The 23875-nt window shown below is 44.3% G+C and overlaps 1 protein-coding gene across 1 annotated transcript in view; it reads left to right on the top strand.

Annotated features, from left to right (window-relative positions):
* DNAJC7 (DnaJ heat shock protein family (Hsp40) member C7) overlaps nt 2414–23875 on the top strand; it is a 28563-nt gene continuing 7101 nt past the window's right edge. The window contains exons 1-8 of the mRNA XM_005693838.3: nt 2414–3026; nt 15360–15448; nt 16408–16532; nt 16888–17001; nt 17638–17712; nt 21786–21904; nt 22545–22698; nt 23212–23376. Coding sequence (XP_005693895.1) covers nt 2950–3026; nt 15360–15448; nt 16408–16532; nt 16888–17001; nt 17638–17712; nt 21786–21904; nt 22545–22698; nt 23212–23376 — 918 coding nt within the window. The 5' untranslated portion in view covers nt 2414–2949. The remainder of the gene's footprint in view (nt 3027–15359; nt 15449–16407; nt 16533–16887; nt 17002–17637; nt 17713–21785; nt 21905–22544; nt 22699–23211; nt 23377–23875) is intronic.

Here is a 23875-nt window from a genome sequence, read left to right as displayed (position 1 = left end):
CCCGCAGCTTCCATCCGGCAAGACGAATTCCGGCGGCGGAGAGCGGTCGCCGGCAGCACAGCGCCCTCAGAGGCCGGCGGGGAGATGACGGCCTGAACCTCGGCTAGGTGGTCGCCAGGGCACAGGTTATACGCTGGCGGGACGCGCCGGGTGCTGTTCTGGTGTCTCAGATGCCCAAATGTTCTTTTTCTAAAGGCTACTAGAGTAACACTTCGTTTATCCAGTCGTTTATTCATCCAATGTCTTCTGAGCGCTTACTCTGTGCCACTTACAGGAATACGTGCTGAGAAAAGGCTGGCGAATTAGACCTGGTTGCGGCCCATTAGAATGTCACCATCTAGACATCTAACCCAATTACAGTCTAGCATGTAAGATCTATTACAGAGGTGCTGTGGGAGCACAGCCAAGGGGTGTTTAACTTGGGGACAGTGGGCATCACGTTATCCATGGAACCTTCTGGAGGAGGTCAGGTCTGTGCTGAGGTTTGAAGGGGGTGGAAGGAAAGGGTGAAGAAAATGTGGCAACATCCATGGCATTTACTGGAACTACACGTATTTGGGTTCAGTATTGATAGTAGAAAGGAGCCAAAAAAGAAAAAGAAAGAAAGGAGCCAAACAATCTAAGACCTGTGTGTTTGGCCAAAGAGTTCAAACTCTATCCTAACAGCAGTGGAAAGCCATTGATAGGATTTATGCCAGTGAAGTGACATGATCAATTTTTGCTTTTAAGCAGGTCACGCTAGTAAAGAGTGAAGACTGGAGAGAGGTGAGACTTGGGATTAGTTAGGAGAGTAGGGTAGTATTCCAAGATTTCCAAAAAATGATAAGAATCTGAATTGGGGTGTAAAGGAGGTAGATTTGGGAGACATTTGATGAGAGAATTAACAAGACTTGGTGATAAATTGGGAGGTGTTTTTTTTTTTTATATTGGAGTATAGTCAATACTTCGGCCACCTCATGCGAAGAGTTGGCTCATTGGAAAAGACCCTGATGTTGGGAGGGATTGGGGGCAGGAGGAGAAGGGGACGACAGAGGATGAGATGGCTGGATGGCATCACCGACTCGATGGACTTGAGTTTGAGTGAACTCCAGGAGTTGGTGATGGACAGGGAGGCCTGGTGTGCTGCGATTCATGGGGTCGCAGAGAGTCAGACACGACTGAGCGACTGAACTGAACTGATAGTCAATTAACAAACGTTGTGATAGTCTCAGGTACACAGCAAAGTGACACCGCCATCCATATGCATGTATCCATTCTCTACATTGAGAGTTTAAGATTCAGAGAACACAAAATAGGAACGTGGTTAAGGACAGGTGGGCCTCCTGCATTAGACCGTAGACCATGAGCCATTGGCAAGCAGGGCCCGAGTCTGTGTCTTCCCAACCTAGCTTTGGAGAGAGTTGATGAATGACTGGCTGGGAGAATGACGTGTCTCTTCCAACCCTGGTGGAGCCTCTCCCATCCTCCACTACCCAGTGACAGGTGTGGTTTCAGCTCCCTCAGCACTGTGGTAGGCAGGGACTGTGCAAGCAGCTCATGGACAATGGCAGTGACTTTTACTGGAGGAGGGGGATAAACCCTTCTTAAATTCCCTTGACCCCTTCTTTGGTAACCGTTAACTTTAATACTTTAACCTCAACCTCCCCCACCCCTCTCAGTTTAATGTCAGTTCATTTTAGTTTAGTTCGGTTCAGTTCAGTTGCTCAGTCGTGTCTGACTCTTTGTGACCCCATGGATCACAGCACGCCAGGCCTCCCTGTCCATCACCAACACCCGGAGTTCACTCAAACTCAAGTCCATCGAGTTGGTAATGCCATCTAGCCATCTCATCCTCTGTCGCCCCTTCTCTTCCTGCCCCCAACCCCTCCCAGCATCAGAGTCTTTTCCAATGAGTCAAGTCTTCGCATGAGGTGGCCAAAGTACTGGAGTTTCAGCTTTAGCATCATTCCTTCCAAAGAACACCCAGGGCTGATCTCCTTTAGAATGGACTAGTTGGATCTCCTTGCAGTCCAAGGGACTCTCAAACCCCAATTTAAGTCAGGTCCACAAAAATTATTGGTCTGGGTGAAGGGCTACGAAAATTAAGCTGTGTCCTTGCCCTGTCTGAGTTCCCAATCCAGATTGCATTCGGCAAAACAAGCGTGCTGAGCAGGGAGTTTATATGAGGGTTGGGAGCACTGGGGACACTGTGGAACAGGGACCTCACCCTGCGAGCTGCCTTATAAACTCCAGGGCAGGGTCTGGGGCTCTGTGTCACCCTCCCTAGGCTTAATGCTGAGATGGCACTCCCAGGCGGCTGACATGAAAGCAGCCTCATAAAAGGGTCAGCGTCATTAGGGTGATGAACCAGTTGGTACTTGGAGGTCCAGAGGGGATGAAAGGCGCGGTGCGAAGACGCCCTGCGTTCCCCAGGCTGGGTTGGGCAGGGCTTCCAGGGGCCGATGAACACTAGGAAAACTGGATTCAAAGTGTCTCTTCTTGCCTTTCGCAGGAGGCGGCTGTGGACATACTCAAAGGTCGGGAAGGTATTAGCAGGGGGGCGCTCTTTATCTCCAGGGTCCTGGGTCACCGCGTCCGTACCCAACTCAGACTCCCGGAGCATCACCGGAGACGCTCTAGGATTGGAAGTTGTTATGGCAACGAAGCTCTCGGAATACTGAGGAAAGCCGAAGCCTAGAGAGGCGACACCCTCTTATACCCTCTTCGGCCCCCACGGGTAAAGTGGCGCCCCCTACGCACAGGAACCGTCCTTGGCCCCCCGCCCCGGCGCGGAGACCACCCTGGGCCTCCGGGGGCGGGAGGCCGCTCTGGCCCGAAGCGGAGCCTCTCGCTGGTAGACCGGCCCGAAGGAGCCCCTCTGGGCGCAGCGCCGGTGAGCTGCTCGATGCTCCGACCGGAAGTGCTCTTCACCGCCGACCTCCCACCCGGCTCTTTGGTCCCGGCGGTAAGATGGCGGCTGCCGCTGAGTGCGATGTGGTAATGGCGGCGACCGAGCCAGAGCTGCTAGATGACGAGGAGGCGAAGAGGTAACTGGGTGGCAGGGTAGGGGAAGAGGCGAGCTTCAGCTCCATGGCTCCGGGAACCCCGTCCTTGCTGTGGTGCAACCCCTGTAGAGGCGATGCCCCGCTCTCCGAGACCCCCCCCCCAATCTGAGATTAAGTCCGGATGGACCCCCTGAAGGGGCGCTCTTGGAGGTTTGCCCTCCTCTCCCGCTTCCGCCTTGCTGAGGAGCTGAGGTATGGCCTTGTACCCCAAGCAGAGAGGAAGGTCGTTCTCGTTGTAGAGGCCAGGTCTCTGAGGGGGGATCTTGGAGGTCTTTTGCGGGGTGGAGGAGGCGGCACCGCAATAATGCTGGCTTCTTACACCGCCCCCGACTCCCTCCTTCTCTTGTTAATTTCTGTACCTTGTTGTCTATCAGCCCTTTGCATCTCCAGAGCTTTGGCTGTCCTCACCCCTTTCCTTCGTAATCGTAGCCCAGCGAGCACTAGTTGGGCCCGAGGTGACTGTGTGTGTCTCCATGATTGACCTGGTGGCCCTTCGGTTACCCCATAAGTGGAAGGTGATAGAAAAAGAAGGGTGAGGGGGTTTGTCTCATGCTGTACACGTCAAACCCTCTCCCTCCACCCTTCCAAAGATCCTCATTCTTCCCAGGGCTGTTTTTTAAGTTAAGCAGCAAGGAGGAGGGCAGCTGCTTGGGCTGTTGGCGCTGCTGGGCAGCCGCAGTGGCTCGAGATTGCCAGTCCGGACCAGCCAAGGGAGCTGCTGAGTGAGTGGTTTTCGAGAACACTCTGGATTTTGGCTACAGCTAAGGCAGGTTATTGGAAGTGGGGCTGGAACACAGTTGTGGATAGTCATACTTGTCCTGAATATGGAGCAGAATTAACAAAAAGCTTCTGGAAGTTTGGAGCCCTGTCTTTATCAACCGCGAGTTAATTGACTACAATTACACAGTCTCTTTCCCACATATTTCGTATCTTTATATCAAGGCCATTCTGGCTTCAGTCTGGGTGGTTTGAGGTGGTGCTTAGTTCATGAGATCTGAAATCAGGATTCCGAGATTTTTTTTTTTTTCTTTTTAACTATCCAGATTTGAAACAAGAAGTACTCAAGGAGGCAGAATGAATAGTTAACTAGCTTAAAGGTGGTTACTGCAGCCAATTGTCTCAAGTTCCTGACTTGTTGGGAGCTGAGAACCTTGACAAAATGTCATTTGCAGGCTAGTAGGTCCCTGGGATGGACTATATGTAATTTAAAGTGAATTCAGTATAAATTTCTGATGTAGGCACTGTCCCTAATTTGAGTTTCACATCAAAGCCCCTATGTAAACCAAATCTTTCCCCTTAAAAAAAAGTTTCAGCCTTAGAGGATATTCTATCATGCTGCTAAGTCACTTCAGTCGTGTCTGACTCTGTGCGACCCCATAGACAGCAGCCCACCAGGCTCTGCCGTCCCTGGGATTCCCCAGGCAAGAACACTGGAGTAGGTTGCCATTTCCTTCTCCAGTGCATGAAAATGAAAAGTGAAAGTGAAGTCGCTCAGTTGTGTCCTATCCTCAGCGACCCCATGGACTGCAGCCTTCCAGGCTCCTCCGTCCATGGGATTTTCCAGGCAAGAGTACTGGAGTGGGGTGCTTTTGCCTTCTCCGATATTCTATCATAAGAAAAGGTAAAACAGGTGCTGCTGTAATGTGACCAGGTGATAGCACTTGCCTGCCCAGTCTAACCCCACAGACTAGCCCACCAGGCTCCTCTGTCCATGGAATTTTCCAGACAAGAATACTGGAGTGGGTTGCCATTTCCTCCTCCAGGCAGTCTTCCTGACCCAGGGATCGAACCTGCATCTCTTGCCTTGGCAGGCAGATTCTTTACCACTGCACTGCCTGAGGACCCCCATCATACACACAAAAACACAATATTTGCAGGCAGTTAACAGAATAAGGAAAGGTGTTAACTCACGTTAACTGCCTTATTTCATGGAGTTCAAGATTTCATTGAGTTTAAAATACATGGTTGTTCTAGCTACCACTAAGAAAAAAAAGGCAATGGCACCCCACTCCAGTACTCTTGCCTGGAAAATCCCATGGACGGAGGAGCCTGGTAGGCTGCAGTCCATGGGGTCGCTAAGAGTCGGACACGACTGAGCGACTTCACTTTCACTTTTCACTTTCCTGCATTGGAGAAGGAAATGGCAACCCAGTCCAGTGTTCTTGCCTGGAGAATCCCAGGGACGCGGGAGCCTGGTGGGCTGCCGTCTCTGGGGTCTCACAGAGTCGGACACGACTGAAGCGACTTAGCAGCAGCAGCAGCAAGAAAAAAACAAAAAAGCATCCTTATGAAATAGACTTGTATGTTAAACATATAGATCTTTTTATTTTTATTTATTTTTTTTTAGATTTTTTTAGATCTTTTTAAAACATAATAAAATATAAATGTTTACTGTCTATCACATTAAAAAAGTCAAAAGGAAAATATAATGAAATAAGCAAAAATATCACAGTTTCACTTTGTGTCTTGTAAGACATCCTTAGGGGGGTAAATATTGGACTCTGTTAGTGAGAAAAAGCCTTGTTTATATGTAGATTTCCAATGCTGAAAATGGAGTGGTGACTTAGAGGTTTTGAAGGAATATGGTTTCGCATTTTTTGTGTATTCTGGAGTCCTCCTGTGTATTCACAGCAGAGGGCAGGAATAGGTATGTCTCTTACAAATGCCCTTTACTATCTGACTTGGTTAGTTATTTGGCCAAGTTTGTGTTGTCTCTTGTTACAGTCATAGTCCCAGTTCACTTGGGGACAGAAACGTTGATGGGTCTCTTGGGTTATTTTTGTAAAGTCCAGCAAGGAGTTCTTCCTTGTATTGTGGCCCAAGGGTAGCCTGCTTCTGAATTGTCATAGTCCCATAGGGGGCAGAGTGAGGTGCTTTCAAGATGTTCGACCTCATGGTTGTAGCATTTTAAATGGCTGCATGTTTTATTTCCTTAGCTTTAGAGTCTCTAGAGAGAAAGAAATGGACTTCAATTTTTTTTGCCTGTCCTTCTGTACAAAATTCTTTTTTCCTTCATAGCTGAGAGGCTAGAATAAAAGGTGTGTTAGTTGGCAGTCCAAAATAGATCAGGCTTCTGAATATGAGGATTATTATTTCTCTTTGCCCACCAGAACAGACAAAGCTGCTTGGGAAGCCCAGAGAACTCAATTTCTGAGGTTGTTTATTTCAGCTAATTTAAGGTCTTCTCATTTTCCTGAGAAGTTGCTGATTGTTTTACCTAATATATGAATGAATGCCTATCTTGAGTGCAGGCTCTCAGCTCACATTTCCTGAATTGGGGAGCAGTTTGGTCACTGTAGGTAGTCTTTATTATGGTAAAATCGAAGGATTTCAAGTTGCTTATCAAGAGAAGAAGCACTTGTGTTTCAGCATATCCCTTGGGGATATGACTGGGCAGTGAGGACTGGAAGACCCTACAGGAGCCATTGGCTGAGGAGCAGAGCATACGTGCGCGCTCAGACGTGTTGGCCTCTTTGCAGCTCCATGGGCTGTAACCCACCAGGCTCCTCTGTCCATGGGATGTTCCAGGCAAGAATATTGGAGTGGGTTGCCATTTCCTCCTGCATGGGATCTTCACGACCCAGTGATCCTACGTTGGCAGGCGGATTCTTCACCACTTGAGCCACCAGGGAGCAGGGATCCTAACCTGATTCCTTGGGCTGATCATCTCAGTATCTGTTTTCCTGATGGAGAAAAGCAGGAACAGTCATTATGAGGCCCTTTCTTAGTACCTCGGTATTGTAAACTAAACTCATGGAATTTCGCCTTTTATTTCTCTCTGCATATTGGTCGTGGGAAGCACTAAACCCTGGATCCCTATCCAGGAGTTGCTATTCAGTGCAGCTCCTTGGGGTGTTTTGGAGTTTGTGGCCTTAACTGTGGAGCTTGCCGGGATGCCTCTCCCCCTTCTTCCCCACTCTGTTTCAGATTCCTAGGCTTTTGTCCCCCTAAACTCTCTTGATGTTCCAGGGCAGGCAGCTTGACAAAGCATGCAAGGTGAATGGGAATTGTCTTTGACCTTGAGCCCCAATCAGAGAGAAACTCTGTTCTCAGCATTCATTTTCGTTTTGGTGTGCTCTAAGTATGTGTGGTGTACTCACGTGTGTCCCATGAAGAAATGGGATCTGGGACAAATAAGTCATGGTTAGGGAAGGGCTAAGCCTAGGAATACAGAATCCTGAATACCAGCAAATAATTGATTGAACCCTGATACTAACAAGTGACAAAATTGTTAATTAATCATAGCAGGAGCAAAAGTAGAGTTTGGAGGAAGGATGTCTCTGTTCTCTGCTGCTTTCATTCAGATCCACGTATTAACTGAAGCCAGGTAAATCGAGCAATTTTAATAAAACGTTGGCCCAAGTGAGTGGCAGTTGCTCTACTGTCTAGTTCATTCCCAACGACCAGAACTCTGATTGGCTTAAAGCCCAGGCTTATTGTACATTCCAACCAATCAGGGATTGGTTTAGTCATTGAAGTTAGTAGTTTTAAAGTTTTTAAAATCTGCCTACTAGGCACTTGCCTTTGCTTTCTTTCTCTAGGCCTTTAAGAGATTGGAGAACGATGGTCGGTGGCTGCCTAGGTGCCGTGTGGTCTGATGCAAAGTCCCTCTGAGAGCCCATTTCTCCCTTACTTCACTAATGTTTGGTCCCCTTTCTCCTGTGCTGAGTGATGTGGAAGTTACTTAGAGGTCGTTCCAGGTATTCTTTTAAACTGTCTTAATTTCAGCAGTAAGAACAGGATTCAGCGTGCAAGTTATTCCAGTAGTCTGTTCATTTTATTGGAGTGACAGTTTTTTTCCTTCCCCATGCAAGATCCAAACAGCAGTTTCTGTGTTTTAGCCCACCATGGCGGGGGTATAAGTGATTGAGACTTTTGAGAATGGTAATATGAGCAGGAATATTTGACTTTCAAAGTCTGATTCTGAGACTTAATGTTCTATTGGCATATGACTTTGTGTGGGGAGGCCAGATTGTCCGATAAGCAAAGTGTTAACTGTCTCTTCTCATTCTAATATTAGGCTTCTGGGGAGGGTGTCTGAGACAAGCAGGACCTTGTCTTATTGGTGTTGCTGTCCTGAGAATTCTTCCTCGTGTAGTTTGCTCTGAGACCATCAACCACCTGATGAACTCAAGAACCAAGAAAACTTGGGAAGCAAAATAACAGTTGGCAATGTAGATGCCAGACTATGGTTCCCATCTCCACTCCCCCCACCCCTCTCACACATACACATACACACAAAAAAACAACTTGGAAAGCAGCCTTTTTCATAACTGTAGTTCCTCAGTTCTAGATTTCTTGGCCACATCACATAGCTAGGATTGCAGGGATCCTAGTTCCCTGTTTGGGGATCAGACCCAGGCCCTCCGTAGTGGAAGTGTGGAGTCCTAACCAGGGGATTCCCCAGCTCTTGATTTTTGATGCATGATAGTGTCCCCGTGAGGGTAGTGGGAGATGTCACAGAATGGGAAACCAAGGGATAGAAAATGATGGATTCGGGGAGATATTTTGAAAACAAGTTTCTGGCTAACGCCAAAAAGCCAGTGGCTGTTGTCCTCAGAGTAGCTTCTACCAAGCTTACTTCTCAGAAACAGCCTTACGGTTGGGTCTCCTGTGCCCAGGGGTAAATGGAGGTTAAGTAGATGCCACAGATTGTGACATCCCATTTAAGGAACTAGCATAAGTATTTAACAAAATTAAGTTCACCATTTCTTTGAGAATATCCTTCCGCCTTTAGTGATGGAAATTCTGTCCAGCCTGACTGCTTCCCTGCTTCCTCTTTTTCCCTGCTGAGTAGGAGAAGACCACAGAGCCTGCTCCGGAGCATTGGCTGGTGTCCTTCCCTGCTTGAGCAGTAGAGAGCGCTGTTGCCTTGTGTAGTCCTTGTCTCTGTCTGCCCTTGGCAGCTCTTGGTCTCTCTCTTCTGGCTCTGCCCCTGTTGAGACTCCTGCGAGTGTCCAGACAGAGGACAGTTTGAACTGGTATATTTTCTTCATCTCCATCTCCTCTTTTCTGGGGAGGGCGGATGTTTTAACTGGGCTTTTAAGTGAAAGCAGAAGCTTTCTATTCTACAGAATATTGGGGAAAAGAAGCTGGGTAGCCCATCGTTCACCCCACTCCAATACTCTTGCCTGGAAAATCCATGGATGGAGGAGCCTGGTAGGCTGCAGTCCATAGGGTCACTAAGAGTCGGACACGACTGAGCAGCTTCACTTTCACTTTTTATTTACATGCATTGGAGAAGGAAATGGCAACCCAGTCCAGTGTTCTTGCCTGGAGAATCCCAGGGACGGGGAAGCCTGGTGGGCTGCCGTCTATGGGGGTCACACAGAGTTGGACACGACTGAAGCGACTTAGCAGCAGCAGCAGCCCACCCTTACCAACATGTAGCAGCTGGATAGAGACCACGTTCTGTTTTCTCTGGACCTTTATGAGGCCTTTGTTTGCAATCGGTACGCAGCACTTTGCATTGCGCAAACACTGTTATCTGTGAAATCGCGTTGTTGTTTAGTTGCTAAGTCATGTCCAGCTCTTTGTGACCCCTTGGACTGTAGCCCGCCAGGGTCCTCTGTCCATGACATTTGTTCCAGGTCATATGTAACTTCCACCTATTCATGTGAAACTTAAATTGTTAGGTTAGAGGACCAAATAGAAAGAAATCGAATAACGTGCATTTGGTAAGTTGGAGTGAAACGCTTCTTGCTCCTTTTACTTTGCTCTCCATGAAGGCCCGAGACAGTACACTGGCGTGCCTTTGGGACAAGAGGCTCATGCTGTGGGAAGGAAGGAGGAATTCTACTCTGAAACTGGCCAAGATCCTGTAAATTCTGAAGGATGGAGGGCGTTTCTAGATCAGCGGGCAACTAGTAAATCTGATTGAATAAAAGACACGGGTGCAGCAATCATAGAGTAAGGGTGACATTTTGGAAGTAGAAATACGATACAAATGCAGGAAGGATATTTGACTCATTGACGGTATAAAGTATTATTATTAAAAGCCTGAGGGTAAAGAAAGGAAAGATATCTTGTTCTGTAAAGTTATTCCTGCCAGGAAAATAGTCTCCAGGTCAGAGGCCCCTAACACTTCTTTGCTCTAACAAGAAATCATTTTGTCCCGAGTTGTAATTTTAGCAAAGCTAGAGTTTTCTTCCACTTCTGAAGTAGCAAAATACATCGGGAAAACAGATGAAAAAAGAAAACCTCATTCAAGCTGCTACATATGTTTTAATTTAAACTGTTATTAATGGCTATTGGAAGAGCTGAACTTTATGAAAAAATCTATTCTAGCCCAATACTTGAAATAAGAGCACAGTGGTTCACCCACCACCCCCTCACTTTGATCATTCAGAAATCTAATCAATCAGTATTGCCTCAGTTGCAAATGTAGAATAGCGAAGTCTTTTATTTTTCATGCATTGGGGTAAAATATATCTAAAAATGGTATATCACAAATATACCTGTGAAGTAATTCCGAGAGAACCCAGTAATGTTGAGACTTTTCAGAAACAAAAACAAAATACTTGCCAGTGAATCCTGCCTTAAGTGAGAGCTGAGTAAAGTTTCTAAATACTTTGTTTCTAGAAGGTAGACTAATTGGCCTAAGGCAAAGGTATTGTTTAAGTGTTTAACGTGGAAGTATTTAGAGAGAAAATGGAAGTTTTTATAGAGCATCTAACTTGGGACACATTATGTTTCAGCTTTGGTGTTTTAATGTGTTTTTAATTTAGCTGAGTTGTAAATGTGCAAAGTTGGCTGGTGATCATAAGCCCAAGTTGTCTGATTTGATCACATGATGCTGAGCCCTGCTAAGACCTGTGTGATACCAAATGATTCCCTTGGCAGGGTTTGTTGGTGTAATTAGCATCTGTGAATGAGTGCTAAATTAGAGAATGGAACCACATGATCAGAGGATGTACAGATTTTTAGTGCACATGTAGTGTTAGAAGAGCAGGTTTTCATGCTGCAGCTTTCTGATTGAAGAAGTGATTTCTGAAAAGTAAAGAAATATATTTTTAAGTAGCAAAGCAGAACAAGAGTGGAGTGTCTTCTCCTTACCTTTGTCTGTGGAGAGAAAGCAGCCTGGCCCTTTGGCACTGATCCTGCTGTGGGACACCTTCCCATCATACATCCAAAGAGCAGAGTTTTGGAAAACGTTTCAGTAGCTGTTTTCACAGGAATTTGTTGCTGACTATTAAAGTGAAAGGACTGGTCTGATGGAGGTAGTTATTCCCAGCATCTCTTAGTGAATCAGAGAAGTGACACTTATTCTGCCTGGAGCTGATCCAGGGATTGGGTGTGGAACTGGATAAAGTAGTTTTAACCCAAAAACCTTGCCACTAACAGGATCTAGTGGGGAGAACTTAAGACTGGAAGATTTAGGAGACCTGTGCAGCCCCCTTGGGTGCCTTACGAGCTCTTCCTCTATTGGAAGACACACGATATTGGGTCCTCATTGGAAATGTTTTGAAATTTTGAAAATGCATTAGAAATATAGTGTAGATGTTAATCGTGACATCGGGTCAGCTGTGACCAAGTCTGTATTTTGATGTGGTATTGTATTTCAGGGTTTAGTCTGAATTTTATTTTGCAGCCATAAAAATAATATATAGTTTGATATAGTCCCTTTTGAATCTGTTCTTTTTTTAACCCGATCCAGGTGAACCCAATTAATCCTAATTCTTCATTTTTTTAGTACTGATGTGTTTTAGTTAGGTACATGTAACCTCACTTGGTTCTCACATTAATTGACTGGCAGTTGAGTGGAGTGACAGAGGCCACTGCCAGATTGCCCTCAGTTCCAGTGTCAACCAGCTCTCCTGCTTTTCCAGTCCTGTGCCTTTGACATCTCATCCTTTAGTACCTTGGCTGTAAGGGCAACTTGAACAAGCTTCAGCCCTTTCTCAGACTCCCAGGCAGGACTTGAATGGATTTGACCCTGGAATTGTTCCTGATGCAGCCTTGTTCAGTTCTTGCTGCTGCCATGCTGGATTCCAAAGATCCACTCTTTCCTTGGCTGGTCTCGCAGGGTCAGGCCCATTGGTCAAAGCTCATCGTGTGGTGGGGAGGTTCACAGTGAAGGAGGGACTCCGCTTTGGTTGTTGGACCTGGAGGCAAAAAATAAGCATTCAGTTTAAAAGCACTAAGTGCCCATTGTTTAGGCAGCTGTTAATCAACCATGTTTCTATGAAAATAAGTCCTTTTCATGAGGCAGTTGTGTGGGAATAGCTAATTCTGGCCTGATGCTGTGTAGTGTGAGGTTAAAAACAGGGTAACTTGTCACAACACAATTCTTCTTGTTCTTTCTGCTGTGGGCTGACTCTACATTACTCGCTTTGTTTGCTCTAGAATGGAATCTACTCACCATTTACTAAAATGAAATGCATTTCTTGGGGGAGGCAAAGTCCAGTTCACTAGGTCATGCATCTTAAAGGGAAAGAAGCCCTGCTCGCTCTGTGACTAATTGTTAGGAGTGTCATTTGACTCATTTAAATCCAGATTGCCTGTCTGGAGTTGGGTTTTATACGCTGGGGCTATTTTGTGTCTTAGCATTACAGATTAATTTTTAAAGTCGCAGGCAATAGGTAGAGGTGAGTATTAGAGAGAGCTTAGTATAGTAGATAGGGTACAGCTCAGCTTTGGGATCTGACAGGTGTGGGTCAACACCCTGACCTCCAGCCAGTTTTTAACCTCTAAGCCTTAATTTCCTCCTTTGAACCATGGGAATAATGAAACTCACCTGATAAGATAATGTATGGAAAGTACCTGGCCTCAGTAATGATTACTGATTTTCCACAGAAGTCATATTTTGAATCTTGGATAGAAAGCCAGTGCTGAACTTATGGCCTCCTTCTCTTTCAGGAAAGAAAGGGCACCTCTGTGTAGCTCTGCAGATTGTTCTGTCTTTGAATGACAAGCTTTCTACACTGACACAACATGTATCTGAGTGCCCAGCTGCCTTTAGTTTTCCTCAAGAATTTGTGTGGTCTTAGCCACTGGCTGCAGAGAAGGCAGTAGCACCCCACTCCAGTACTCTTGCCTGGAAAATCCCATGGATGGAGGAGCCTGGTGGGCTGCAGTCCATGGGGTCGCTAAGAGTCGGACACGACTGAGCGACTGCACTTTCACTTTTCACTTTCACTTTTCACTTTCAGGCATTGGAGAAGGAAATGGCAACCCACTCCAGTGTTCTTGCCTGGAGAATCCCAGGGACAGCGGAGCCTGGTGGGCTGCCATCTATGGGGTCACACAGAGTCGGACACGACTGAAGTGACTTAGCAGCAGCAGCAGCAGCCACTGGCTAACTGAAGAGAAGGCTAGGTCTTCTCAAGTACAGTTTGGGCCTAATGCCTCTTTTGCATTTTCTCCTCCCATTTCTTCATAGTGGTTTGACTCAGCTTCTGACATCCAGTGTTGGAGAAGTCCTTTCTTCAGTCTTTTGGCATGTCTGCTCTTTTTTTCTTTAATATTTATTTATTTGGCTGCACAGGGCCTTAGTTGTGGCATGTGGGATATAGTTCCCAACCGGAGATCAAACCCAGGGCCCCAGCACTGAGAGATCAGAGTCCTAGCCACTGGACCACCGGGGGAGTCCCTGGCGTGTCTGCTCTTAAAGGATAGGCTCTTCATCATTTTTATAGTGCCTGGCTTAATTTACAGGTGTTCACCATGTAGAAAGGTTGTGCTTGGTCTTATAAGTCTTGCACTTGGGGGTTCTTCCTTGAGAACTTTTGATGGCAGAAGGCCTCTTTACAGCATTGTGACAATTGGTATAGTAAAATTATTCAAATCCATCACAGATCAAATCTGTCAACATTTATAGGTCATTTTCCTTTTTTCCTGAGTTCTTTTTTTTTTTTTTCCTTAGTTCCCCGACCAGGGATTGAACCTGGGTCCCTGCAGTGAAAGCGCCAAATCCTAACCACTGGACTGCCAACGAAGTCCCCCATTTCGCCTCTCCTTTCTGCTAGCAGACCTTTCATGTTAGTAGGTCTTGCCAGGGCAGTGATGGAAAAAACTGGAAAGGGAGATCGCCTCAATAAAAGGTGGCTTTACCGGTTTATAGTTTAAAATACACGAGTAAATAAAATCACAAATCTCCCCAGTGGCACAGTGCACAGAATCAAGCTGTAAACTTCTTGTACCATCACCAAGGTTAAGAACTGTACTTTCATCTTCCCTTCAGGCAGCCCTTGAACTGGACTCTTAGCGTGTGTTAAGGAAAGAAAAAGGAAAAAAATTTCGTTTTTCTTCCTTATAACAGAATGCCCAGATATTTAGTTATGTTACAGTAATTATTTTGGTAAAGAATTATCATTGTCATTCAGGTTGGTCATTAGGGTGATTCATCAGAGTGATTTTGGGTATCTCTGATATAGGTTACAAGTTTGTTCTTTGAGACATTGTTGGTCATATCTGATTTGATTTTAGTTTTTTGGTCAAAATTATAATTCCCCATTATATATCATTGTTTCTTTTTGAAAGTATAGTTGGTCTCATGGCACAGCTTCAAAAAATGGATCTTGGACTAGGGCAGAATTTTTGATATTACCCATTGGGAGGTTATGCAAGGTACTAGAGGGATGGTCAAGGGAGCAGTAAGCATCCACACAGATGTGACAGAGAGACTTCCGGTAGGCGGGTCCTTCTTAGAGTGTGACTCTGGCAGCCGATATTGTGTATGCCTCCGTCACCCAAGTTCTCGGTGTCCCGTCACTCAGCTCTGCCCTCCGTTTTAAACACCAGTATGCTGTGCTTTTCACACTTTTGTCACGTGCTTTTGCTCTGTTTGTCCTCCGGTGACCAATGCATAAGCCCAGTTTGGAAAGAATAAATCATCAAGATTCCAAGGCTACGACTCATTCCACATTGAGAAATCAGTTACCCCTGAAAGGAATTACCTAAAACTGATTTTGTCAGTTTGCTAAAGAGGCAGAAGTTGTGACACAGTGGAAAGGAAATAAATATAAAAATTTTGTCTCTGTGAGGGAGTGTCTATAAGTTGGTGTCTGTCCTAAGGGAATGATTAAAGGTAGGGATAGTGAGAAGGGAGGTCAGGCAGCATGAGAGAGTTTTCTTGATTTAGTTTGAATGTATCTAAGTGACCAAAAAATAGAGCATCCGAAAAACTCAGATTCTTTCATTAGCACCTCCTTTTGGTCCATCAGCCCATTGAACAAATCTATAAATTCCTTCAAGTATCACATTAACTTTCAGCTCAATGTGCCGGGGATGCGAGACCAAAAGATTGCTCCCATGAGATTGTAGAGGTCATTCCCTGGGTATTGTAACATGATTCTCTTTCTCTTTCCTTTACAGAGAAGCAGAGTCTTTCAAGGAACAAGGAAATGCCTACTATGCCAAGAAAGATTACAATGAAGCTTATAACTATTACACAAAAGCCATAGGTGAGAAGGAATATGCTGGAAAATAATTTGCCAGATGCTGTTATAAACAGCTCCTCTGTAAGAAGTAACCTTTCTGCTTAGTGGATTGATAACTGTTAACTGTGTGAACTGTTTTGTGTTTAATGACCTGAAAGAATAACTTCCTCTGGCTCAAGCAGGTGATTCTTCATTTGGCAAATTAAAGGCAGTTCCAGAAATTCTAGATAATATGGCAGAAGGATATCCACCTTAATCCTCTCAGCCATTGCCAATTCATTTACTGTCTTAGAAAATGACCTTTGTAGATTTTTAAATTATTTATTTTAATTGGAGGCTGATTACAGTATTGCGGTGGTTTTTGCCACATGTTGATATGAAATAGCCATGGATGTACATGTGTCCCCCGTCCCGAACCCCCCTCCCACCTCCCTTCCCATCCCATCCCTTTGGGTTGTCCCATACACTGGCTTTGAGTGCCCTGTTTCATGCATGAACTTGGACTGGTGATCTGTTTCACACGGAGGAAACCAGAATTGAGAGACCTTTGTAGATATTAATGAGTTTTAGTTACATGCTCAGTTTGCAGTATTTTAATCTCGTATCAGCATTTTTCTCACCTAACTTGCTCCGTCTGCACCTCCAACTCAACAAATGCAAATTCATTTTTGTATCTTATTACATAAAATACAAATCATTAAGATAAATGTGCTAACCCCTCACTCCTAAAAGATAATCAGTACACTTTAAAGCTAAGTATAAGTTATTTCTAAATAACTTTTATTTGTAAATTGATTTCACCATTGTTACTGTCCATTGCACAAGTACTCAAAAATTTGGCCATGGCCTTTAAAGAGAGCATGCCAACATTCCTGTTATAGTTTGATTGTCTTAATATAGTTCTGAGGGTGTCGGCGTCCCTGAGTTTTTGAAGCAGTGACCCATGCTAAACTTTGTTTCACATTCTTCTGCCTTTCCTGTAGATATGTGTCCTAAAAATGCTAGCTATTATGGGAATCGAGCCGCCACTCTGATGATGCTCGGAAAGTTCCGGGAAGCTCTCGGGGATGCACAGCAGTCAGTGAGGTTGGATGACAGTTTCGTCCGGGTATGTAATAGGGCTGTTTCAGGGGTACTAAGTTGCTTATACTTGAGTTCCTGTAGCCCAGGGTTTCTCAGATTTGACATTATTAACATTTTGGGCCAGATAATTCTTTATTGTAGGAGGCTGTCCTGTGCATTGTAGGATATTTTCAGCAGATTCCTTGCTTTCCCAGTTGTGACAAGCAACAACATACCTAGCACTGCTGAATGTTGCCGTGGAAGGCAGAATCACCCCTGGCTGATTACTGCTGCTCTGGCTCTTTTTATCCCTTGTTGGTTTTGTGTGGATGTTCCTGCTGTTGATGTCCCTCTGCTTGGCCGGTCATGTTCCTCTTCTTCCCCGTTTGTGTTTCTCCTAGGGACATCTACGAGAAGGCAAATGCCACCTATCTCTAGGGAATGCCATGGCGGCGTGTCGTAGTTTCCAGAGAGCCCTAGAACTGGATCACAAAAATGCTCAGGCCCAGCAGGAGGTATGGGCTTGGCCTTGTCTGTATCAGAGGAAACACGGTGGTGTATTTGGGAGGAATAGTGGCTTGAAAATCAGAACCGAGATCCTGTCTCACTTCTGCCATCAGCCACACCTGGGTGACTGTGCACAAGTCTCATAGTCTTTCAGAGCCCCAGCTTCGTTATCTGTAAAAGGGGTTTTGAATATGACTTATAGCTTTGGAAAATCTGTGAAATGTAGAGAGTTTCCGAGTTGGTGGGAGTGGGGCGTGGGTAGATGCATCAAGGAACTGATTTGAGTGAGGTTAAAAAATTTGTATGAATTCAGATCCTAATTAAATTGTTAGCAGCTAAAACCTGTTTTAATTCCATTTTCTTATGTACCTTGTTTACTGTTGGATACATTTTAGTGAGAATCTCACCAAACCCCTGACAGTGCCTCTTATTTTATGTTTCTAACTTTTAAGTTCAAACTGAGGGTGAAGGTTGGGCCTTAACCTTTCTGTTAAGAAGTCTTGGCTGTATCTTCACCAGTATGACTTGTGAAAAGTCTGTGGTTCTGATTTTCTTTAAATAAATTCATCAAGGCCCTGTTGGGTTTTGTGGTTGTGGAATCTACAGCTTCATTAAAACTCTCTTATATGATTTTTCTGGTATAGTTCAAGAATGCGAATGCAGTCATAGAATATGAGAAAATAGCAGAAACGGATTTTGAGAAGCGGGATTTTCGGAAGGTAAACTACAACTGTGTAGAAATCTCATCTACACTTCTCTCACAAAGTTCTGTGTGTGTGTGTGTGTGTGTGTGTGTGTGTGTGTGTGTGTGTGGTAATTAGAGGAATAAAAAGGTACAGAAGATCTAAAACAATAATTTCCCTTTAATTTGGCATTGACCATTTCTTTCCCTCTTTTTTTCTTAAAGACTGAATTTGTTTAAGAACGTTTTAGGTTCACAGCCAAATTGAGAGGAAAGTACAGAAATTTCCCATAGCCCTTCTGCCCCACACTTGCATAGCCTCCCCCATTATCCACATTCCCCAGAGGGGAATTCCAGAGATATATTTGTTAGAACATGTTTTGGGCAGTTATGCATAAAGCTGCTCTAGACATCTGTGTGCAGGTTTTTGTGTGGCTTTAAGTTTCACCTCCTTTGGGTTAATACCAAGAAGTCCAATTACTAGATCCTATAGTAAAAATTTGTTTAACTTTACAAGAACCTATCAAACTGTCTTCAAAAGTGGTCTGTATCCTTCTGCATTCCCACCAGCCAGGAATGAGAGCTCCTGTTGTTCCACATCAACAGAGTTAAAAAAACTTTTTTTTGTTGAAGTGGTTTTTTTTTTTTTTTTTTTTTTCTTAATTTTATTTCACTTTGTAATAAAAAGCAGTACAGGTCTGTTACTTGAGTTCATCCCTATTTCTAATAGGAGGTAGTAGCCTAAAAGTGTGTTAGTTAGTAAAGGAAAAGCCAGTTGGAATTAAATATTAAGTTTGGATTACATATTTTTATTAGAATAATGAGAGCTAGCTTTAATACCTGTGAACTGAACGCAGCAGAGACCCCTTTTACGTTTTTGAATAGTGTTTATAGCCTGTCATTAGACTATAAACACTACCCTTTTGACGTTAAGCATTTCCACGAAAGCACACCACTGTCCTTTATGGAGCTGTATGACAGTTTATGAAAAATGTACTTGGCAAAGGGATTGACCTGTGTAAAACTCGGGAAAGGTATCCGAGTTGCAGGTATCTTTCTAGGTCTTGAGCAATGGAACTTGGAAGCAGCTTTCACTAGTTTCAAAGGGAGGTAAGTGGCCCTGAAAAGGGTTAAAAGTCATTGATAAGGATCAGTTTTCAGGATCACTTAAAAGAAGTTTGTATCATCCAAGAGCTGGAGTTGTCAATTCATATGTGGGAATTTGCTCAGTACTTTCTGTAGCAGGTCCTCAAATGCTTGATGAAAGGGTACAGTTAAGAATCATTCTTAAGTCACAGACTGTGATGGTCTTTTTATTTGGTAATATCTGATCAGCTTATAGAGTCCGCATTAACTTATTAGCACCCTCTTCTGTCCTTTGGTTTTAGTAACCGCGTGTCTTTGTAGTGCGATTGTACTTTGTGTGTGTGTGTGTGTGTGTGTGTGGAAAGCAGTTCTGCCTTCTGTCACGTTTTCTGAGGTTTACATAAGCAAAAGCTTTGTGTCGAAAGGCGGTCTTTTGGGTTTCTTTTCTTTCTTGCCTATCCTGGAGCCAGAATCCCCAGTTTGTGACAGAATCCTCTGTTTGTGACATCCCACCCCCCCCCACCCCCCCACTGTAGTTCATGGTGATGTCACAAATGAAGAATTATGATCCTGGCAGGGGAAACAGATGAACTTGTAAGAAACAAAGATCTTCTTTGCCTGCAGCTGTCGATAGTCCTGGGGAGGTGGGGGTGGGAAGTGAAGCCCTGAGGCTCCAACTGACACTCCCCACCAGGAGCCGAACCATCTCGGTACAGAAACTAGCAAAGGCAGCAGGGTGTGACTGCTTACATTTGACTGACTTGCTCTCCCCCAATTCTTTTTCTGTGTAAGGAGGGGATAATTAGCACCGTGACTCAGCTACTCTAATGCCTGCATTTTCCTATGGTCCTTAGAATTTCCAGGGTATAACCTGTGCCATTCAAGGAGAGGCGTCCCCACTTTTGACACTGCAGAAAAGTCTTCCAGGTGCAACAGCTCATGGTGTTTACTTACTCTCCCTTACTTTTAAATTTAAATATTTGAATGAATGCTATTTTTGGTTCAGAAGCTGGAAAGTATAAACAGTGATAAGTGTTTCCCCAAACTTGTCTTCCATCTGTCTATTTCTCACCCCCGGGGTAAGCACTGTTCTTGTTCTATTTTCTGCTACAGTTTTGGTCTACATAAATAAACAAATACAGATTTTGGCCGTGCTGTGTGGCTTGCAGGATCTTAGTTCCCCAACCAGGGAGTGAACCCGGCCCCTGGAAGAGAAAGCGCCAAGTCCTAACCACTGGATCACCAGGGAATTCCCAACAAACACAAACACAGATTCTTCATTTTCTTTTTTTTTCTCTCTCTCTTTTGAATGAAAGGTAATAATGCTATGCAAAGTTCTATACCTTGCCCTTTTTAAAATTTTTTTACTTAATAGGCCTTGGAAGTCTTTCCATATTAGTACGTAGAGCTTCTTCATTCTCCGTTAGATCCACATATTCTTCTATGAATGTCTACATTACCTAACTAGTCTCCTGTTGATGGAATTTGAGTTATTTCTATGTTTTCAAATTTCATCACTTCTTGATCCCGATGACCAGATTTTTAGAGGGAATAGGTGTCCCTGAACTCCAGATTTCTCAGTTGGATCAGTTATTCTTAGGAGAATATGATTCAAGAAGGATCTCCCAGGAATAGTAGATAAACAACACGTGAAAGCTCAGAGAACAAACTGAGAAAAAAGATGGGAATATATGGAGAATCTTTATTAAGCTGAAAGACTGAAAAAAATCCGAGCTGTGTGTGTGTGTGTAACTTACAGTTTGGTTAGTATAGTGACGTGGTAAGTATAGTCTAGGACCACTGAAGGTGAACTAATATATTGGATATTCTAAAGTGGAAGAGTGGCCACCAGGGCAGTCAGTGAGATGTGAGGCTCGCGCCACAGGACGGAGGAAACTGTGAGTGGTGTCAGTGGCGTAGGGAACAGTGACTATCAGGTTCTCTTTTGCTGTTCCTTGTCTTTATTACTAGGCTAAACATGAATTATGCAAAGTAGCAAATAATAGTATTCTAGAAGAATGAGAGTTGTTTTTATTTTTTATTTTTTTAATTTTATTTCTTTTGGGCTTCGCTGGGTCTTTGTTACTGCCCGAGAGCTTTCTCTGGTTGCAGTGAGTGGGGGCTGTTGTCTTTATGGTGTGTGGTCTTCTCGTTGTGGTGGCTTCTCCTGTTGCAGAGCATGGGCTCTAGAGAGAGTGGGAATTCAGGAGTTGCAGTACGTGGGCTCGGTCCCCCTGCAGCATGTGGATTCTTCCCAGCCCAGGGATCTCACCTGGGTCCCCTGCATTGGCAGGTGGATTCTTAACCACTGGACCACCAGGGGAGTCCAAGAATGAGAGTTTTGATCACAGTCACTGTCGATTGGATTCCCTGTGAAGGCACCTTAACATGGTGATGAGGGTTATAGGCTCTGGGTCTTCATGTCTGAGATCAAATTCTATTCTTATCACTTACTGGCTTTGGTGACCTTGAACAAGTTAGTTTAATCTCTAGTTTTTTCATCAGTCAAGAAGGGTAATAGGGACTTCCCTGGTGGTCCAGTGGTTAAGAATCCGCCTCCCAATGCAAGGGACACAATTTTGATCCCTGGTCAGAGAAGAGAACTAAGATCCCACATGCTGCGGGGCAACTAAACCTGGGCGCCACAGCTAGAGACAGTCATGTGCCATAGCGAAGAGCCTGTGTGCTGCAGTGAAGACCCGATCCAGTCAGATAAGTTAATTTAAAAAATAATAAAGCCAGAAAAAATAAAAATAAGGGTAGTAATACAACTTTCTTGATAAAATTGTTGCGAGCATTAAATGAGTTAGTGTATAACATACTCAGTAAGTGTCTGCTGCTGTTGTCATCATCTGGATCAGCTGCTCTCCTTATTTCAGTGGTTTAATCTGGTAATTTAGGAATGTTTTTAAACCTCTGGCATTACTTTCCCTTAAATCTCTCTGTTACCTGTGACCAGACTAAAGTGAAGACATTTCTGGAGTTCAGGATGAAGAATCTCATTTGCTTTCTTTTTCCCCATAGGTTGTTTTTTGCATGGACCGTGCCCTAGAATATGCCCCTGCCTGCCATCGCTTCAAAATCCTCAAAGCAGAATGTTTAGCAATGCTGGGTCGTTACCCAGAAGCACAGTCTGTGGCCAGGTATGAAGCCAAGCCAGTTCTGCAGTGAAATGCCAGATAGCACTGGACAAATGCTGTCCAGCAGCTCTCTACATCAGGAGTACGTACGGTCCTATAGATAGGGTTATCAGACCTTCCTGGGACTTAAAGCCAAAGGTTAGACCAGGTCTGAAAACCTAAGGGTTTTACAAAGTTCAATAGGTACTTGACCTGTACGTAAAAGAACAGATGTTAAGTGTTCTTTTGTTTCTACTCAAGGGGTTTGCAAACTGTAAAGTACCAGTTAGTAAACACTTTAGGCTTTGCAGGCTGTGTGGTCTCTGTTAACATTTCAACTCTGTCACTACAGTGTAAAAGCAGCCATAGATAATAGATAAACGAATGGTATTGCTGGATTTCAAGGAAACGTTATTTACAAAATCCAGCAGCAAGTGGAATTTGGTCCTGTGGGCTGTATCTGCCAACCCTGTTCTAATTAAAGATGTGAGACACAGTGTGTAAAGGGAGGGAACAGGTAATTTTGGAGGAGTTCTTGGGAATCTACCTTTGGATTCTTTCCATATTAGACACATGGTCAAGGAAAAAAAAAAATGGCCAAATGATAGTAACGGTGAGGGAAATCCAGACCACAGCTGAATGTGCCCCTTTCTGGCTGTTGCAGTGACATTTTACGAATGGATTCCACCAATGCTGATGCTCTGTATGTACGAGGTCTTTGCCTTTATTATGAAGATTGTATTGAGAAGGCGGTTCAGTTTTTTGTACAGGCTCTCAGGATGGCTCCTGACCACGAGAAGGCCTGCGTTGCTTGCAGAGTAAGTTCTAGGCACCAGATCTGGGCAGGAAAGAAAGCTTCCTTTTTGCACCTTTACGACAGGGTGAAAGGTTTCCGCCAGTCACAGGGAATGTGATAGCACTTCTTCCCACCTTGCCAGGATGCTTGGTTCTTTCATTAGAATTTATTTCAGGACAACTTTGTATTTGCCTGAAGGTAAATACGATAATTTAGAGTCAGATCCTTTTAATATCTCAGTGTTTTTTCTTTTTTTCTTCCTTCAGTGAAGAAAAGATAGTCATGCTTATCCTGGGGAGTAAAGAGAGGTAAACTCTGGGTAGCACAGGTCTCATTGGTATTGTTTTGTAAATCTCGGTTTCTCCTGTCCACTCCGTAGCAAGCACCAGTGAGCAACAAATAGCCCAGGTGGTGGTGTTGGGCAGGGTAGGGGGTCATCCTGGGATCTAAGAAACAGAAAATAGACTCTGGACTCTCTGCAGTGGTCTGAGCCTTTCTGGGTGTGAACTGAAACTCCCCTTGCTTTTCTCTATAGAATGCCAAAGCACTTAAAGCAAAGAAAGAAGATGGAAATAAAGCATTTAAAGAAGGAAATTACAAGCTAGCATATGAACTGTACACAGAAGCCCTGGGGATAGACCCCAACAATATAAAAACAAATGCTAAACTCTACTGTAATCGGGGTACGGTTAATTCCAAGGTAAGCACTTGGTCTGTGACTTGGGGCCTATATTTTTCAGGGCCAACAAAAAGTCTTGGGAACTTTGCCCAGTGAGGGTAAACCAGATGAGAAGAGAAAAGGTTAATATTTCAGCTTATGAGGAACGAACTTCTGAGAGGCAAGCTTTTATTTCTTCTGTGGAATTTAGGGACACTTGAGGGACAGTTTGGAAGGATATTCCCACCTGTTCTTCAAGATTCTTTCTTATAGTAAAAAAATGGCTGGGGGAAAAAAAAAAGAGAATGGCTGAAGGCATTGAGACGATTTTTAAAGCAAGTGTTGCTTCTTTTTGCCTAACCAAGTGATTCCTTTTTAGGAGGGATTCTGAGGACATGAGAATATTAGACAGGCTTAGTTTTTTCTCCAGTATAACCGATGGTCACCCTGCTCATTGGAAAATACCCTAAGTGCTGTCCCACACAACCATCAGGAAACAAGAATAGGCTCCTTACTCTTGCAGAGTCCTAGTGGTTTAAAA

Source organism: Capra hircus, chromosome 19 (genome assembly GCF_001704415.2).
Source record: "Capra hircus breed San Clemente chromosome 19, ASM170441v1, whole genome shotgun sequence".
Classification (NCBI taxonomy): Eukaryota; Metazoa; Chordata; class Mammalia; order Artiodactyla; family Bovidae; genus Capra; species Capra hircus.
This window is presented reverse-complemented; position numbering and strand designations above follow the sequence as displayed.